The sequence below is a fragment of the Oikopleura dioica genome, chromosome PAR, assembly GCF_907165135.1.
Source record: "Oikopleura dioica chromosome PAR, OKI2018_I68_1.0, whole genome shotgun sequence".
Taxonomy (NCBI): Eukaryota; Metazoa; Chordata; class Appendicularia; order Copelata; family Oikopleuridae; genus Oikopleura; species Oikopleura dioica.
Window position 1 is genome coordinate 1,765,492 of NC_137293.1, and position 18,409 is coordinate 1,783,900.

The following is an 18,409-nucleotide window of genomic DNA, read 5'->3' on the forward strand; positions in this document are numbered from 1 at the left end:
AGATAGTAAGGAGTCAGAAAAACTTTGATCTTGTTCAAGCATCTCTAGATTTTCCATACTCAGGTAACTTAAATCGAACATAATTATTATAGCCATAAACTGAAGATAACAAGAGCTTATTCAGCATTTTGGATACGATTTTGAATCGTTGTTTTCTTTAATTCATTTTCGTGCTCTTTTAAATCCTGAGACTCAGAACCTGAGGAACACTTTTCGAGAGAGACCTGACATGGGTAGGCTTCATTTCCTGAAGAGCTTCATTTCCCCAGAGCTTCATCTCCCCAAGAGCTTCATTTCCCCAGCCTGGGCAGATAAAGCTCTTGGGGAGATGAAGCTCTGGGGAAATGAAGCTTTTAATTGCGTGGGCGAATTGTACTTAGTGGTCAATGGCTGAGCAGGGCTGTGCAGCAAAACTTATTTTTTTCGTTAAATTTGAAAGTCTAAAATATGTGTTCATAAAAGAAAAATGTCTTTCTTAGCCATCATAATAACGTTTTCCTTCTTTATGAAACGTCGTTCCTAAATAATTATCGCACAATAATCGAGCTTAAGGGGGTGGTGGTCGAAAATTAGGATTTTTTAATAAATAATGATAAATAAATAAAGATAAGAAGTAAACGGTAATATGCGAAGTTTAAACCGGTAACTATCCAGTGTCTAGAAGACTTATTCAATAGAAACAGTTTTGATAAAATATTTTGGATAAGTTTTGATGTTCGAGAAAAGAAGATTGATTTTATTCTATTATTGCAACGAATCCGTTGAAAAGGATTAATATTTCTCAAAATAAACTTGATTTTTTTTCTGAAATATTTAAAAAGTCGAATAAGAGCTTCATTAGCCCAAGAGCTTCATCTCCCCAAGAGCTTCGTTTCCCCAGCCTGGGCAAATGAAGCTCTTGGGGAGATGAAGCTCTGGGGAAATGAAGCTCTTGGGGAGATGAAGCCTACCCACCTGACATCCCTATCAGAATAAATCGCTAGAGCGAATTCAATTATTTTTATTAGTTCCTACAACAACAAACTACCACATTCGCTGGAAACAACGAGGCAACCAGACGAAGCTCCTTATCGCCGCCAAACTTTCCTCAGAAGCCTCCAATTTCTACCTTGGCCTAAGTTCAGATGAAAAGTTTCTCGACTCCGAACTTCTAAAAATCCCTTCCAACGACAACATTCAGCACTTCCACCTCACTGATAAAAGCGTCCTCGATCAAATTAACAATTCGAAAGTATGGAAAAAGGTTGATTTCAAGTTGACGGATGATCATTGGATTTTCGCTATTTTGATCAGATCTTTGCCACGAGATCAGGAGGCATTTTCCGTCGATGTCACCAAAACTTGCTTCATGTTCTGGACGATTCTTGAAGACAACGAGGAGAGCGATTTTGATTGGTCTCAAAGCGACTTTACCTGGGTTCAACTGATGCCAAGAAATCCGTTCAAGAAGAATCAAAAAGCTAATGCAACAACTATGGCGTCAAAAAATCATTCTTCCATTGAAAAAATTAGCTTTTTCCTTTTTCTAATTTTATTTTTTTGCCAATAAAGAAATATTTTTTGTTGTTTTATTCGATTTTTTTTTGTTTTTCAGATGTGGATTTCAATGTTTTCGAATTTCATCTTCTTCCAGGATCGATTTTTCAACAGTTTTTTGATCATTTTTTCAAGTTTGACGACCAAAAACACGAAAAGAATGACTCCGAGAAGGATGATAATGACATCTTTGTTCGTAAATTCCATCTTGTCTTCAAAAAGTTGGTCCTTTTTCGGCTCGGTTGAGTTCAATTCGGCTTTGGCGTTGTAGCTGTCGCAGCATTTTGACTCCTTGACTTTCATGCAGAAATGGTGGTAGCCTGTGATTAGGGCACAAGCTCGGCAGATGTTTTCTTGGCAAATTTCATGCGATTCAAGAGCGAGAGAAAAATGGAAAATGATGAAAAAACGGAAAATTGACATCTTTCAGGAGTAATTTTTACGAATAAAATTGGCAAGCTTATATTGTGGTTTGTTGCCAGACGAGGGCGGAAATGAGCAAGGAGAATTTGCCGGAAAATCATCCATTAGAATTGGTAAAAATGCAAATTGTTATAAAGCAGCAATTTGGTTTTGATGAGGAAAGTTTATGTAACGTTTCGTAGCAACGTTCTGGTTCGACAATATTACAGAAAAAGAGATAAAAAATTAACATTTATTAATATTCTAAGCGGATTTATATCAACGACTCGTGGGTAATATTAACATGGTATTATTTCAGGCGCAAATCTGGCACACTCCACTTTGTGTCGGGGTCAAAACTTCGCACCTGGAAAGCCTGTGAACTGAGCTGAGGACTTAGTTTTGTCATTTTTTTCCTCAGACTCTTTCTCTTTGAAGCTGCTGAAATTCTTCCTATTGCTAAGCAAACCAGGAACGCCTCATCTTTGTACGAATCTATCCTTTGCATCTATAGAGTCCCTAGTCTTCTACATATCGGTTCAATAAGCTCTCCGGAGAAGAGTTATTGCGGCTCTATTCCTCGAAAAAAATGGGATCACACCAGTAGTTACACAACAACGATGAAAATAAGGGGTCCCGTTGTTGATTCTTCATTCGATGCATGAGTTCGCTGGATCATCCTCTTGCACTGTGTGTAAGTCTTGGACCCCTAGATGGCTGAAAGGTGTGCGATAATCGCAAAAGGAACACGGCTTAACCACAGAACAGCATATTTTAGCTAGTTCCTGCAATCATCTCATTAAAAAAATCTCAGTAGCTAAAATCAATAATATCGAAAGAAAATATCTTTATTTGAAAGGAAAAGTAGAACAGTTATTCACGGATGAAAGAAAGGCTTGATTGTCTCCTCGCACTTCCTCGTCGGCTTGTATCAATTCCCTGGAAGGGAGTGAGATATCCACAAGAGTCGCCACTCAATGTTCTTGTCAGCTGCGGCGCGGAGGCATTGCTCAGTGTCAAGGTCAGTCGACGTTTTTCAAGCGCGTCAGTAGAAATCGACCTAGCTCTGGATTGTCTCCGCATTTGGTTGAAATTTGAATTGTCCCTGTGCTTGTCAATGAGGTATTTGACCATAAGGACGGCTGCTCCAGCGACGGCGAAGCCAAACAAGCTGCCAAAGATGCCAACAGCGAGGTAGTTAATGTTGCTGCCCTGGTTTTCCATTTCCATACGGCCGAATTGCGATTTTTTTGCGCAGCAAGAGGCGATCTTTTTGCAATTTTTCATGTATTTCCCTTTGTCTTGGAAAACAGAAATCTCCCAATTTGCCATCATGATGAATTTGCAAACTTCGCATCGTCGGGGGTGACAAAAGTCGGTTTGCCCGGAGGCGAGAGCAAAGAAACAGAGTGAAAGAAAGAGTTGCATTTCTATTTTTTTCTCTAGAAATGAGAGTAAAAACGTGATGCGCAGCGTCGTTTTTATTCGCCCACAGGCACGTGTGCCATCTTGTGCTGAGAGATGGAAAAATTGCCGCTCGAAGGAACCGGAAAATTGAGGAAGAATGATGATGCTCTTCAAATATCCAATTTCGGAAATGACAAATTCACAATGATGTGATCATGGTCTCGATTTATGGTAATTTTAAGTCTCCGAATTTTGATTTTTCATGAAAAAAATGCGCGTGTCCGAGTACATATAATCTATATGATTAAGATTATATCTTCAAGATATAGATCTTAAAGACGCGAATCCATACGCAATTCGACAATTTGCAATTGTTGATGACACAAGAGGTATAATTTATTCAGCATAAATCAAATTATTCCTTTCAGGACAGATTCTGTACGATAAATGACGTATAAACATATTTTCATGATTATCTATCAGTAGGGGAGATCAGAAAAAATTCGACTTTTTTCTTGGCTTAGTAGATCAAAATGATCCCCAGCTCCTGGGCTTTCTAAAACTGTATTATATGCCCACCCCGCTAAGCCCAGAAAAAAGTCAAAATATTAGTGATTTGAAATCACTGATTTCCCCTATCTATCAGACAGAGACAAAAAACTGTCCTTTGATTATTCGATGTCGAGGATATTCAGTTTCCAACCCCAAACTTATGCAATCAAAACAAGCTCCCAAATAATGAATAAAATGCAGCATGCTGGTCTTACAGATGTCCGGAACTCATGATTGACGTAAAAGAATATTTTTTTCAGACTTGCACACTCTGATTCTGTAACACTAAAGCGATTCTCTTGTTCAAGTCTAACTGTCAAGTATTCTTTCGGATTCTGCTATGATTGTTCCAATGTCTAAAAATGCTCATGTTTCTCCCTTTCCCGTTTTTGACGAGTCTCAAATTTACTTAATATAGAATGGTTGCTTTTCCATATTCGGTAATTGTGTCTTGCAGTCAACAATTTTGCGAACATGTGTTCTGAATAAATTTAATTTCGTCGGGAATTATTTAGGAATTCTTTTGTGACACTCGATCATCGCGAGTAAATTAATTCATAATCAAAATTTCAATTCAATATCTGAAGCAAAACGAGCTCTTAGGCGAAGCGAAACGGCACACAGCGGAAGTACAATCGATTTTGAGATAGAAAATGACATTGAACGCCTTCCCGGAGGATAAGAGCCCATTAAGAGTCGCTGAAGAAAAGCTAGATTCCACGACTTCACATCCTAGTACGCATCTGCTTACTGACGGGATAGTAACGCGGCACTGACGGAATGACTGCGGAAATAAAAAGCAACTTTTTACTGATTGACGTTATTTTTGTATCGTGAGTCTGAAAGAGTATCGAATTTGAGATTCTAAAGTTCTCCTTCAAGGTAAAATTGAGCTTTCACGGCTACGAGAAGAGAATATCCGTTCTTATCCGGTTAAGACCGCGAGTACATGGTTACGCATCCCAAAAAATTTTGTGAAGTCGATTTCTATTCTCCTCATCTTTTCAGGAGACTAACTTTTACATTCATTTCCGTTTTCAGTTGTGGAGTAAGCGGATAAGAAGTTTTTGAGCCTTGGTTGAATACCGGATGCTGACCAAGAAAGAAGATAGAAAACTACGATTCAGAATCGGAAGATGATTAACCAAATGTCGTTCATCTGGAAATCCTAGACGACGATGTCGGAAGCATGTTGATGTTAGCATATTGTCTCGGAGATGCGCAAATCAATCATTTCCAGCGTCTTGCCAGCTTGAAGTCCACCTTCGCTGGTCTAGAAGACGGTCGAATGACATCAATATCTCTGAAAAAAAACCATTCAGGGCTAAAATAATTAAACCGGCCCGAAAAATAATGGTAAAACAATATTTTTACGTCACGGATGATTCGAATAATCGGCAAAAATCCGTCTGAAAAACGCTTTCTGTGTCTGCCCGTTTATTGCTTTTGGAATTGGTACATTTTCAAAAGCAAAATTCTCAAATATTCCGAATAGAATCTTTATTCAAAAAGAATGTCAGTAAAATTAGCTTAGTAGTAAACTCTGTAAGCATTTCCATTGAAGTCGCAGCTGTAGTTATCTCGGAGCTGGGAGTCGTATTGTTCAAAGACCTCGGTGCAGAGATCGACGACCTTGTCTTTGGAGCATTTGCCGTAGTTGTAGCAGCAGTCTTGCCACTCAGCAGTGCAGGCGGGGTGCATGTTTGGGGCGTAGTTCTGCTCGTAGCAGGCCCACTTGGCAGAGCCGCAAAGTTCTTGCTCCGAGGAGTCAGGGTTGGCGACGCATTTGACCTGAGGAAGAGGGTTCTCGCCTCCAGTGTACTCGTATAGTTTGACCGAATCGACCCACATCTCAGCTCGTGGGTAATACCACTCGTCCCATGGATCAGGGCCATCGAGGAAGTTGCCACCGACGGCGACGTTCAAGATGAGGTAGAATTCTTGATCGAAGGGTTGTCTTGGCTCCTTGTAGAATGGAGCTTGCATGATTCGATCGATGTCGACAGCGTGGACGAGTCGACCGTTGAACTTCATTTGGATGTTGGTTGGTGTCCATTCCAGAGAGTAGGTGTTGTAGGAATCAGTGATGTCTTCTGGCTGGTACTGAGGACCGCTTCCTTCGTATCGGTGGTTGTCGCAGCAGGGGATCGCACCGTAATGGATAGTGGACTCGACATCATGCGGGTTCTAGAAAATTTTTCTCGCAAACAATTTGAGAGGTTGATTTTACCTGTCCTCGACCTTCCCAAATATCGATTTCTCCACTTGCTGGCCAGCCACCGTAGACATCAAATTGAGGCATCATCCAGATTGCGGGCCAGATCCCTCGGCCTCCAGGAACTTTGGCTCGAACTTCGATCTTTCCGTATTTTTGGTAAAACTTGGAGTGAACTTTTCCAGAAGTGTAGTCTCGGTGACCGTATTGCTCTCTCAATGGGGTAAGGATGAGGTGGCCGTTTTCGACTCGAACGTTTCTTGATCGATCGGTGTAATACTGAAATAAAACAAGCTGCGTCTATATAAAGAAGTTTTACCTGGTACTCATTGTTATGGGAATTGGGCACGACATCAATGATCCAGTTGTTCAAATCATTAAATTCCTCGACCAAATAAGGATCGTCGGCGAATTGGCCAAGGGCGCAGGCAGAAAGAGCCGCTAAAAGCTTCATTTTTCTCGAAAAATGATGAAATTGTCTAGAAACCGCTGAACTTATGGCCTCAACATATGGTCATTTCCCGTGTTCTGCAAAGATGATTGAACTGTGACCCGAAGTAAAGTTTAATTAGTAAAAATCTGGAAATATTCTCAAAAACAGTTCTAGACGATTATGTAATTAAGAGTGCTTTCATAGTTCATAAAAACGGGCCAAATTTATGGAATACAAGTTTATTTCAGTTTCAATAAATGGATAAAATCCAAAAATTTACATGATCGAAAAATCTCTGATCAATCTTTCTTTCGTTCTTTTTCTTGTTTTCTAGATAGTTCTTAAAGCACTGATAAATAATTATGATGTCTTGGAATATTCAAAATTGAACGAGTCCTTCATCAGACGAATCATCGCTTGAATCTGAGCCAGAAGAGCTGTCTTCCTCATCGGAAGATTCGGAAGCATTTGAATCTTGATCTCCCTTCTCCTCATCTGAAACTGAATTATTCCATTTTCTTTCCACGGAATCTGAATACCTTCAATGTCAACCACCCCGCTTCCGCAAAAGCAGCATCCAGTGGAATTTGCTAAGATGATGAAGACAATAAAGAGAATGAAGATAAGGACAAGCTCAGATAAATAGAGAGACATGTAAGCAATCACGTAGCCTAAAGAAAAAGAGGAGATAAGACGCAAGTTAAGAGTAAGGATTACTTTTGTTAGCATAAGTGTCGAGCAGACTTTCTATTTCGCCATTATTGTCTCTTTCTCCGTCTTCTGTGGTGGTGGTGGTGGCTGTTGTTGAAGTTGAGCTTGTTGAGTCTTTTATCGGGATAAGTCAACGAAATCAATTGGCTATATAATAAAGCCTATATCCTGAAAAAAATTGCCAGATTTAGACAGATTTTTCAATGTGTTATAGACTATTAATTAGAGTCGAAATTTGATTCCTCCTTGAACCCTTTCCTGTTTGACCAGAACTTGTTGTCGTTGACGTTGATGTCGAAACATCTGGTTCATAAGAGGATGCTTCCTGCGCCGCTGTTGTTAATGTTTCCCCCATCATAAAAGCCTTGGTTCCAGGGATTTCTCCTCCTTCATCTTCATCTGGCTTTGTTGTATTATCAAAAGTCCAATCATCTTGAAAATTTAGACATGCTCTTTCGATAAACCAAAAATTTTTTCTTTATCATTTTCATTTTTGTTGTCGTCAATTATTGAATTACGAAGATTTTGAACGTCGTCTATTTCCACAATTCCAGTTAAAAGCTTATAGAAACCACTTGGATCTTCAGAGCCATATTCAGCTATACAAACCGCCTGAAATAACATCAATATTTTCAAAGATCAAGGCCGAACTCACATGACATGAGAAAGCAAACGAAAGCCAGAAGAGACCAAAGAACGTAAAGATAGCACCAAAGACAGACTAAAAGATACGCTGGATAAAGTCAATCAAAATAACTCTTTCAAATAAAACGCGCTGATATCAGAATGGAAATCTGCTGATTTACTTACCCAGCATCCGGAAGTGTTATATTTTCCAAAGAAGAACTCCGCCTTCGTTGCTTATTTTTGGCTCAGGAATACTTTTCCGTCATCACATGATTGCCTGTCTCTAAGCCATTCCTTTAGCCGCGCATATTCCGTAACTGCCAGCTAAAATACCGAAGAAACCGAGAAATATGCCGATGCCAAAAGTCGGTAAAAGGTCATTTATGATTTGAGTCGCTAGAAGTACGGCATCAATACTAGAATTAGATGTTTTCAACAAGCTTTTTGATATTCGACTTACGATATTGTCAAAAGAGAAAAGATCAAAAGAGCTAAATTGTGATTCAAAAAAAATTATTCAATAAGGGAAAGATTCTCCTTCGAAATGATTGCGTCTTTCTTTTTAAGATCTACCTGGTATAATACAGTTATTTTCCTCTTTTGTGGACATTTTTGTCCCAAATTTTTATAAAAATGTCCACAAAATTGGGGTCCACAAAAGAGGAAAAAACTGTACCAAGCAATTCCTTTTTGTTGAGAAAACCATAAAATTCCAATAAAAAATATTCTTTTTGATTAAAATAGTCTCATGTTCATCTCATGAAATTTCTTAAAGATCCATTTAAGGCAATATTTTCTCTACGTCCACCTATAATTTAAATTATCATAAAAATATAAATATATATTGAGAATTCTCAAAGCAAAATTGTGACAATTGTCAATTGCTTTGAATCACTTTCCTATGCTGGTACTCTTCACTTGCTTCGAATACTGAACCATTTTTTATCAATTTTCTTTATCTCTTTTTCTGCATAATTTCCTACGATATTGAAAAAAAGTAAAAATTTCTTCCAATTTCCGAAGTAATAGTAAATACGAGTTGTGACATTACCAAAGCAACGGGCAAGGACTACTGTCTGATATTCAACATTTGCTCAAGGTACTTTATTCTGGCACTTATCTCGTTATCACAACTGCATCAAGACGTATTCAAGGAAGGTTATCAATCGACTGTATTTGGCCAAGGAAATTTTATTTTCTTCGAATTACTTTTTATTCGATTGCTGCTCATCAAAATATTTCTTATTTTTCAAATTTTAATTTAAATTTTATTTTCAATTTCGATATTTAATTATTTATTAAACATTATTATTTTAATAATTAAAAAATAACAAAATTTTTGATTAATTAATTCTTTTTTGTTCAAATATTTTAAATAAAATTTTTATTAAATTTTTGGAATAAATGAAACATTTGTGTATTTTATTTCCTCATTTGAGCGGATAAAAGAGAAGTAAAACGAAATGCAGTTGACAATGAACTTGATGGATTTCAGAATGATCAATGATGTTTTTTCTTTCGGAACAGGCTAAATATTCTATTCTTGTTTTCACTGGACAAAAAGCCGTTTGAATTCTTCAAATGATATTTTTCCATCTTTGTTCAAATCTAATGCTTTGAGCGAGGGTCATTTTCTGTCAATTTTTTTTAAAATAGCGATCGCATTAAAAGTGACTGTATTTATCAACTGTACTCTTTGTTGAGCCCTCATTCTGCGACCATTTCGTCCAGCTCCCGAGACGTCAAATTTTGACCTAATCGTGACATCGTCACCCTTAATTGACATCCCCTGTTTTATTGAAGAGGCGTAATTGGCTTACCGGATCTCTTCTCGACTGATAAATTTGTCTCCGTCAATGTCGAAGACGTTAAATGCATCAATAATGGACTTGTCAAGGTCTGTAATCAAAGTTTTAGGAGCTCTATAGCTTTGTTTTCCGCTATATTCTCATGGAAAGAGCAAGGATCATGAATGACGAAGCAAGACGTACCCTGTTTGCGACATTTCAAAGTTTTGAAAGCTGCTGAAATGATAATCTCGTCGACCTTTCCTGGGAAGAGCTCATGGAAGGACAGTAGTTCTTCATCAGATTTACAAATTCTTCAAATTCTACAAAGCCGTTTTGGTTTAAATCAGCATTCGTTATCATGCCTGAAAAGAGGATTTATTACATAACAATTTAAAAGTACTAAGTCTTATATAACTTAAGTTATTACCCTGAAAATCGTCCCTCTTACGGATTTACAAGGAGAAATTGTAACCTTTTTAACTAATTAATTTTTAAGCGGTAACTAAGTAGGATCAACGATAATCGAGATTATCGAATAAACTAAAATAAATTAATTAATTAAGTAAATAATGCTCACTTACTTTCAATTTCTGCATCACTTGTCGCTGTGCCCAGATTTTGCAGGACTTTTAAATGGTTCGACAATTAAGGGTATCACTTCGTTAATAAAAATTATTCAAAAACCCTTCTTGAGAAAGCTCTTCTTTCGAAATTTTGCCATCTTTATTCTTATCGAACAAATTAAAGGTCACTTTTAGCTCCTCTTCCGACCACTCCATCGAAAACTTTTCCATTAGTATCTCTGTTGTTTCTTCGCTCGGTGATTCGATTTCTTTTCTTTTGTAATTCGCTCTTTCAGCTACTGACTACTTGACGTTTCGTATTTTTTTTTTACGTTTCTTGTTTTTTCTACTTCGCGCCCGCTCAATCGTAAAGTTCAAATTGGCTCACAACTTGGCTGCTGTTTTTTCAGCAGAATCTGGGCAGATCAGTTGTCTTCTAAAAAGATCTCCAATGAAAGGATTTTTGTCCTTTATCAAACAAGATGATGATAATAGTAAGCATAAACAGAAATCGTTAACGACAAAGTTTAAGGTTTAATTGTTTCAAAGGTTTTTGCTCAAAAAAGACGAGGAATCTATTTCTGATATCAAAAAGATCAAGTTCGCACTTTTGGGAAATCGAAGGTTGTACCCTTAACGAAAATTTAACCAAATGGTCTCAAATTTAACAGATGCTAAGGCCTTAACATAAAGTTACCGGTTTTTTCCCACAATTAAATTTTCGCTTTCAAATTTTCTCTCAAAATTACTTATTTTAATTTATGATGATTTGAATCATTGAAAATTCAAATTTTATTTTCATTTCAAATTTAATTTTATTTTATGACTTACCATCGATCAAATCAATATTTCCTCCATATTATATATTTCCTTCTCTTTCTCAAAAAATTAATTTCGAAAAGGAAATTGAATTTTTCAAGCGTTGCCGCGTGCGAATTCAGAAAAAAAGAAGATAGAGTCAATTAGAAATAAGGCGTCTTCGCGTCGCGAAAGAGCGCAAAGGCGAGTGCCCTTGGTCAGCAGCAAACCCGCAATCGTGTTCTGTACCTTCGCGCTTGTAAATCGCGCTGTAATTAATTTCGTTTAATGCGTTTAATCGAAATGAGCTTGCAAATAAGCGCGAATTAATGATTAATTATCTCCGTTTTGAAGATAATTTGTCTTTGCAGACATTTTTAATAGCGTCAATCCACAGACAGTAATATTCAATTCCAAAGATATGAAAATTTAAGGGTCTCTCATCAATAATATTAATTGAAAAGAAATGCCAGAAAATGAACGTCACCTTGTCTAAAAAGAAAGAAAGAATTTCTTGGCTAGAAAATTCGTGAAAATAAAAAAATTCAAGGGGCATTAAGGGTGTCCCCAACGATTTTATAAAAGTCAGAATTTTTAAAAACGAGTTCAAATTGACTTCGATACGGATCAATTCGGGTTTTTTTCGATGCTGCAAAAGACTTGTTTCTTATCCCAAATCCTGCATTAAAACTTCAAAAGCCTCTCATTCAATAAATAATAAAATTTATTCAGTCAGTCACTCAGACATTCAATCAGACAAACAACCAAAATTTAGAAATTGAAGAGCCGCTTAGACTCTCTCCCTCCTTTTTGAACCCCAAATTGAAATTTCCGGAGCCATAAAACGACTGAAAAAAGGACGATTGGAAAATGAATCGAAAAAACAGCTCGGCCTTGAACAAAGTCGTTTTGATTTCAAAACTTGCGTTTCTGGTTCATGTTCGGAAGAATCGCCCCTTTTTCTATGGCTTGTTACAGACACGCTACAGGCAAAAAAGATATACAGACATTGTCAGATTTTTCAATCAAGCTTCAATTTGAAAGTTTTTTTTTGTGATTTTTTTTTCTATTTTTGAAAATTTTTTTTGGATAATTTTTTTGGAGAAGCTTGAAAAGAAAAAGAGCTGACCAAGAAAAAAATTGGTACAAATGGCAGATAAGAAATAGTTAGAAATATGAATATGGCGAATTGAATGAAGTAGGATAGTTTTGTGAATTTTTGTCTTCAGAAGCTAGCGATGTTTTACATAGAAGCCTGTTTTTTTATGATTTGAGACTGCTTCTTTTGAATTCACAGAGCTAGAAACCCTAACCTTAATACCCGAACGAAACTGATAGCAAGGATGAAAATAAGTAAAAATCAGTCTCAAATCACTTTCCTGAAAGATCGGGGCCATTGGCCTGAAAGGGCCGCTGCTCTTCACAGATTGCGTCTGGTTAAGTTTCGACGCAGTGTTTGGGACCATCATCCTCCCCGTCGCGGAGAAGAATCGAGAACTGTTGGCGGCAGAAGTCGACGCAACTCTCTGGGTGAAGGTTCGGACGACAGCGATCATTTTTAGTTTTTAGAAGTTGCTAGCTTATTTTTTCTAGAGCAGGGAAAGAATTGAGCGATTAGCGGCATGCAGAAGGGTTGTTGACACGCCCCAAGGCTAGGGACGTTCTTGTAATTTTGTTGGTACTTTCTTTACTTCGTTTTAATGTGGACGTACTCGGCAGAACCTGGAAACAGATCTAAGCCGACCTTACTGAATTATTTATTGATAAATAAATCGGCTAAACAGATTGCTTCCAGAAGCTGGATGCTTGCGGCAAAGCATTAGGAAAACATCAAACAGCAGAATTCATTAACACTAATCTTGCGCGTTTTCCAGGCTTTTGGTCAATAACTTAATACCTCGGGAGTGAACATTACTCTGATGAAGATATCATTAATTGCATCAATCATCAATTTTGCAAATAAATGTTTACCAATAAACAGGGTGTTTTGTTTGCCTGACTCCATCATCAATGTACTGAGTACCGTTCTCGCTCGTAGAAAAATGTCAGCATTTGCGATTTATGTAACTTACCGCCAACTCCGGGTCCAAAAACAAGGCCAACTGCTGCTCCAAGAACAACTACCACAGAAACTACAACCACGCGAACAACAACAAGAGCAACGGCTCCCCCATCGACTTGTTCCGATTACAGCGGCAACGAAGGCCAATGTGCAAGCTGGAGATCGTATGGATACTGCACCTCTTACAATAGGGCATCAATGGAATACTATTGCAAGAAGACTTGCAGTTTTTGCTTGACCAGTCGTGCTGTGGTGAGATCGGTAAGAATCTCTGACTAGAAACTTGATGTTAGCTCGAATATATTCAGTGCGCTGATCAAAATGCCTATTGCGCATCGTGGGCTGCCTCTGGCTACTGCTACTCAAACCCTGCTTACATGCTGGTCTCATGCAGAAGATCTTGTCGCCAATGTTAGAAGAAATACTTTCCCTGACTCTATAAAATAAAAAATATTGCGATCTCTTCCAAGCTTTGCTTCACAACAGTCCTAATAAGGATCATATGATATGAATCATATCATATGATTAATTGCATCAATCATCAATACGGCCCCTCCATGTTTACGTATAAACTGGGTGTTCTATTTGCCCGACTCTATTTTTTCCTCTTCCCTTCGTTTTTGTTCAAATAAATCATGAAGCTTTTCAGTACTTTTTTCGCTTTTCAATCTTTTTCTTCTGCCGACCCAGCTGGACCTAGAGGAAGAACAACATGTCAAGATTTTAAGATAGAGAAAAATGTCGATTACCCAGGTATAAATTATTTCTGCTATATAAACTCATCATTATAGCTTTAAAATCTGTAAGCGAGAAGTATGAAGTCGTTAGAGAACAAGTCAAGAGAAAAAATTAAGGGAACGACATTGCGTCAATCAGAATTTCTCCAGCAACTGGTCAAAGCGAATGCGAACAGAAATGCCGCTTGACCGTCGGCTGCGTTGGGTACACCCTCACCGGCCGACAGGCGATCCCTTCTCTTTCCAATCGCTGCTTCTTGAAATCCGATGTAAGCACAAAATATGCTCGGCCTGGTTTAATTTCCGGAACGATGACGGATTTGAGCGAATATGAAGGAAACCCTTTTATGATCAACAATTGCAAGGCGATTCTGGCGGAGAGACATTGCTCTTTTAGAGCTTCTGACTGCTCTGCTAGTTTTTACGTAGATTCGTCTTCGTCAAGCTTTAGTGAAGAAGAGGAATGCTTGTTTGGATATAAGAAGGACTCGATGGGTTGCGTGATGGATGCGTGCATTTGCAACAACGAATCAGAAGGAGAAGTCCACTATGGAGACATTGTTGTCAACAAGAAAATGCAAACTATGATGGCCGCCCCGGATAATACCGAGGATATGAGAGCGGCTGATATCAGCGTTGCAAGATGGACCCAGTATAAGCAAGGTGAAAACTAACAATGAAGAGGCTTTCTTATTATCTTTTCTTCCTCAGGAGGCAATGTATACATCCCTTACCGTATTTCCTACCTCGGAGCAGCGGGACAAACAGCTGCTCTCGCAGGGATGCGACTTTTGGAAGCCGGAACATGCCTTCGTTTCCGACAACGAAGCAATGAGCGAGACTTTATGGACTTCTTTGTTGGCGGCGGATGCTATTCTCCCGTCGGAAGACAAGGTATAAAAACCTCATAAAATGGCTCATTCCTTACAATTGAAGGAGGAGCGCAGCGAATCTCCCTGGGAAATGGTTGCAATTATGACTATACGGCTGCTCATGAGATTATGCACTCTTTGGGTTTTTGGCACGAGCAAATGCGCCCTGATCGGGATTCATACGTCCAAGTATGGCTTATTCGGTTTTTGTCTTCTTAATTTAAGGTCAATATGCAAAACGTCTCCCCAGGAATGCGCTACAATTTCAACAAGATCCCAACTTCAAGCTGGAATTCCTTCGGTCAAGCTTTTGATGTCCGCTCAGTGATGCAATACAATGGCTATGCGTTCTCACAAAATGGCCAGCCAGTTTTGATTGACAGGGCTACTGGAAGACCGATCGGCTGGAACACAAAATTGACCGCTTCCGATTATGCGCAAATAAACGCACTCTACGGCTGTGGCTCTACTCCGACTCCCAGTCCAACAACGAGACCTACTGCTGCTCCGGGAACAACAACGAGAACAACGACAAGAGCCACAGCGCCTCCATCAACATGTTCTGATTACAGCGGCTACGAAGGCCAGTGTGCAACTTGGAGAGCATATGGATACTGTAGCTCCTACAGTAGAACTTCGATGGAATACTACTGCAAGAAGACTTGCGGTTTTTGCTCGGGCGGATCGGTAAAAATCACCAGCGATAAGAAATATAAAGCTAAATTCAGTGCACCGATCAAAATCAATACTGCGCTTCATGGGCTGCCTCGGGCGAGTGCTCCAAAAACCCTGCTTACATGCTCCAGTCATGCAAAAAATCTTGCCGCCAATGCTAAAAGAAACATTTCCTGACTATCATATCAATAAAAAACAAACCATATCCATTCGTTTATTCAGTTATCGTTGGCAAGTTTCGCTGAGCCGGGAGAAACTTGGACAGTTTCGTGTCGAACTGATTTTATTCTCTTGAGCTTTGGTCAAAGATTTGCTTCGGAAGAAAAGAAAAATGAGGAATTTCATCGTTTCTTGGTGATCAAATTTGAACAGGATCACTAGAATGAGAATTAGATTTGAAATTTTTCCATTTCTGAAAAACCATAAAAGAGTCAAACTATTTTGAGTATGGGGAAATTATTTTTGGACAAAGCGGCTTCCCTACAAAATTCTTTTTCAAGTGGTCGTACAAAGTGAATGATTTTAAAATTCATAAAATAAAAAATCTCTAAAACTCACGTGAAGAGCAATAAATTCCAAGAAAAATTGAAAGAATGAGTCCGAAAGGGATGCAAAAGTAAAGTTCAAAATTGGTATAAAATTTCAAGAATTCTTCGTGGTCCGCGCTTTCCATCCTCTCTTTCTTGGCTGATGGAATGAATATGAAGCTGTTGATATTGTTCAGAGAGAAATGACTAATCTGATGGGCGAGGGAGGATTCTTACGGAGATTGAGCTCGGCTTATGACAGGAATGAGCTCGATAATTGTCACCGGCAGTAAACCAGTATTGTTTCTTCTGCATAAACAGTAACTTGATAAAATGGACCAAAAAGAAAACATGAATATAACGCTTGTTATGAAACAGACCTATTCAAATATACAGAAGTTTCAAAAATTATTTAACATAAAACGGATTCTGGGAATTTCTCGGTGTTCGACTTAGAGATGGATCATGAGAGGGGCGTTCTTCAGTTGGTCGCTCGATGATAGAAAATCTGTTGTCGTAGAGATTCGAAAGTCGCGCGTGAAAAGAACTTCCGGTTTTTCTTCGTTGTCTTCGAAAAATATAATTTTAGGTTTGAAGAGTGGATACTTTACCTTCTGGTGGGCGGCGTTCCATGCTGAGAATGTTGTCTCCTCATAACTGGAGGGGTTCTTCCTTGATTTATTTGAGCGGGCTGAAAAATGATCCAATAGAAAAAATATTTAAATAATACCTGAGTGCCTGCAAGAGGAATACCAGATGAGTGAGGCTGAAGATTCTCCATTCCAATATGCGGGCTCAAAAGGTGCGGCAGAACTTGGGATGCTCGAGGAGAAATATAGTCATCTTCTTGTGCCAGAGCGGTTATCGACAAACTTCTTCCTGAAATCGAGATTTTTGCTAGATTGAATTCTAGGGCCGCCTACTTTTATTTTCGTGAAGGTCCATTCTCGCTCGATTAAGTTCTTCTGCAATCAAATCTTCCTCTCCGTCAATTGTGTGCCCATTGCCCCCGCCTGAACTACCAGCTGTACTTCCCCCTAAAAATCATAAATTCTTCTCCTTGTGTTCAAAATAATTTAGCCACCTGAGCTCACATCTGAAAGCCTCCTAGAAGTCAGCACAAATTCAACTTGAATGCGTCTTTTTTGTTCCAGCAAGGCCATAGCTTGTTCTGCTAAATGGCGTCTTTTCTCATTTGACTTGACGATCAGAACTTGGTTTTTGTGCATTTTTTCTTTATACGTTTCTACTAATCCTTCGTAGTAGGTGACCAAAATGAAGGCTAAAAATATGGTTCAAGATTCAAAAATAGCAGCTGTTACCTAAAGAGTTGAAAATCCTCAGCATCCTAAAAGTCAGCATCAGAACCATTTTGATCTGCTCTGAACTCCCATGACTTGAAAAAATGAGCACAAAGGACATCAACCAACTGACCAATACCAGCATCGCATCCACCACTTCCATCTTTTTACTGAGCAAAGTCGGGACGCAAACAAGTTTAATGACCACTTCCAAAAAGAAAATAGTCAAGAGACTGAAGGTTACAATTCCGAGCGAAAGCTTTGTCCAAGGTCAATCGGAAATTACCGTATTCTTTTCATTTCGGCAAAAGACGAAATTGACCTTTTCCATGCAGTTGTCAATGCAGAAAAAACTCCACAGTCAAAAGAAGGAGCTGTTGTTGTGACAATCGGAGCAGTAGTAGTAGGTAAAGAAGGAGTAGTCGTAAATAAAGTCGTATTTTCATTTTCATTCTCATTTTCAATCTCGATTTGTTCATCATCACAATGGCACGAATCCGTCTCGTAAATGTAAATGCCAAGGACGAGTTCAGAATAAACGAGGATCGTATCCAAAATGATGACGATAAAGAAAGCGAGGCGATATTTACGGTGTGTCATCAACGATTCGACAGAGTTTTTACTATCAGCCCATTTTTGAGCGAGCTTGGATGTGGACTTGGTCTCGATGCTTTCTGTTAGATTTTGTTCGGGATGCTCTGGCGACTCATCAAAATAGCTAGAGGAATCTAAAAGAGGTTTGTTTTTTGGCAAAAAGAAGGTTAAATTTAGAAAAAAAGACCCTTATTCTTGGTCATAAAAATCAATTTCTGCACTTACAAAGCTCATTTCTCGTGTTTTTGTCCGTTTTTCTATGGACTCTTGGGGTTCTAGCGGCCTTGTTCAACTCTTGATCATCCGACTCAATTTCACCATCACTTGATGTTTCGAAAACTTGATCATTTACTTGAGGGGTGCTTTTCGGAATCGCAATTACTAAAAAGATTGATTTACAAAAGACCTGGGTCTGTACCTGAAAGTCGTTTCTTGATGCTATTCCAGCCGGCTTTTGCGAAACTCTTTCTTCTCCCATTGCTTTCTTTTTTCTTCTCTAATTCGATGCTTTCACTCGAAGATGGAGCTACTGACATTTACTGTAACAAACCACGAAATTCCGAGTCTCCTTGGCGAAAGTCCTTTCTTTGAAAACAGAATCTTCCTA

At 38.6% G+C, this 18,409-nt stretch overlaps 6 protein-coding genes across 6 annotated transcripts; 1 reads left to right on the forward strand and 5 right to left on the reverse strand.

Annotated features, from left to right (window-relative positions):
- Window positions 1-5,389: 5,389 nt before the first annotated feature.
- On the reverse strand, window positions 5,390-6,566 carry LOC145702271 (glucan endo-1,3-beta-glucosidase-like). Its single transcript, XM_081779489.1, has 3 exons — window positions 6,432-6,566; window positions 6,128-6,391; window positions 5,390-6,084 (listed from the first exon to the last, which is right to left on the reverse strand). Exons 1-3 carry the CDS (start codon window positions 6,564-6,566, stop codon window positions 5,428-5,430), a joined length of 1,056 nt encoding a protein of 351 aa, XP_081635615.1. The 3' UTR covers window positions 5,390-5,427.
- A 358-nt stretch (window positions 6,567-6,924) lies between these two features.
- LOC145701108 (uncharacterized) lies at window positions 6,925-7,611 on the reverse strand. Its single transcript, XM_081778337.1, has 4 exons — window positions 7,509-7,611; window positions 7,263-7,370; window positions 7,085-7,216; window positions 6,925-7,040 (listed from the first exon to the last, which is right to left on the reverse strand). The coding sequence occupies exons 1-4, from the start codon at window positions 7,609-7,611 to the stop codon at window positions 6,925-6,927; spliced, it is 459 nt and encodes a 152-aa protein (XP_081634463.1).
- Window positions 7,521-8,910, reverse strand: LOC145703984 (uncharacterized). Its single transcript, XM_081781401.1, has 6 exons — window positions 8,783-8,910; window positions 8,344-8,374; window positions 8,178-8,299; window positions 8,067-8,116; window positions 7,912-7,977; window positions 7,521-7,868 (listed from the first exon to the last, which is right to left on the reverse strand). Exons 1-6 carry the CDS (start codon window positions 8,820-8,822, stop codon window positions 7,698-7,700), a joined length of 480 nt encoding a protein of 159 aa, XP_081637527.1. The 5' UTR covers window positions 8,823-8,910; the 3' UTR covers window positions 7,521-7,697.
- A 385-nt stretch (window positions 8,911-9,295) lies between these two features.
- On the reverse strand, window positions 9,296-11,208 carry LOC145704131 (uncharacterized). Its single transcript, XM_081781569.1, has 6 exons — window positions 11,068-11,208; window positions 10,372-10,672; window positions 10,255-10,309; window positions 9,935-10,035; window positions 9,704-9,771; window positions 9,296-9,657 (listed from the first exon to the last, which is right to left on the reverse strand). Exons 2-6 carry the CDS (start codon window positions 10,465-10,467, stop codon window positions 9,591-9,593), a joined length of 387 nt encoding a protein of 128 aa, XP_081637695.1. The 5' UTR covers window positions 10,468-10,672; window positions 11,068-11,208; the 3' UTR covers window positions 9,296-9,590.
- Window positions 11,209-13,691: 2,483 nt separating this feature from the next.
- Window positions 13,692-15,586, forward strand: LOC145702487 (uncharacterized). The gene is made up of 6 exons (XM_081779719.1): window positions 13,692-13,849; window positions 13,951-14,496; window positions 14,545-14,727; window positions 14,770-14,894; window positions 14,931-15,392; window positions 15,434-15,586. Exons 1-6 carry the CDS (start codon window positions 13,732-13,734, stop codon window positions 15,539-15,541), a joined length of 1,542 nt encoding a protein of 513 aa, XP_081635845.1. The 5' UTR covers window positions 13,692-13,731; the 3' UTR covers window positions 15,542-15,586.
- Window positions 15,587-16,315: 729 nt separating this feature from the next.
- Window positions 16,316-17,455, reverse strand: LOC145701109 (uncharacterized). Its single transcript, XM_081778338.1, has 6 exons — window positions 17,230-17,455; window positions 16,992-17,189; window positions 16,831-16,944; window positions 16,638-16,786; window positions 16,519-16,598; window positions 16,316-16,475 (listed from the first exon to the last, which is right to left on the reverse strand). The coding sequence occupies exons 1-6, from the start codon at window positions 17,369-17,371 to the stop codon at window positions 16,316-16,318; spliced, it is 843 nt and encodes a 280-aa protein (XP_081634464.1). The 5' UTR covers window positions 17,372-17,455.
- Between the last annotated feature and the right edge of the window lie 954 nt (window positions 17,456-18,409).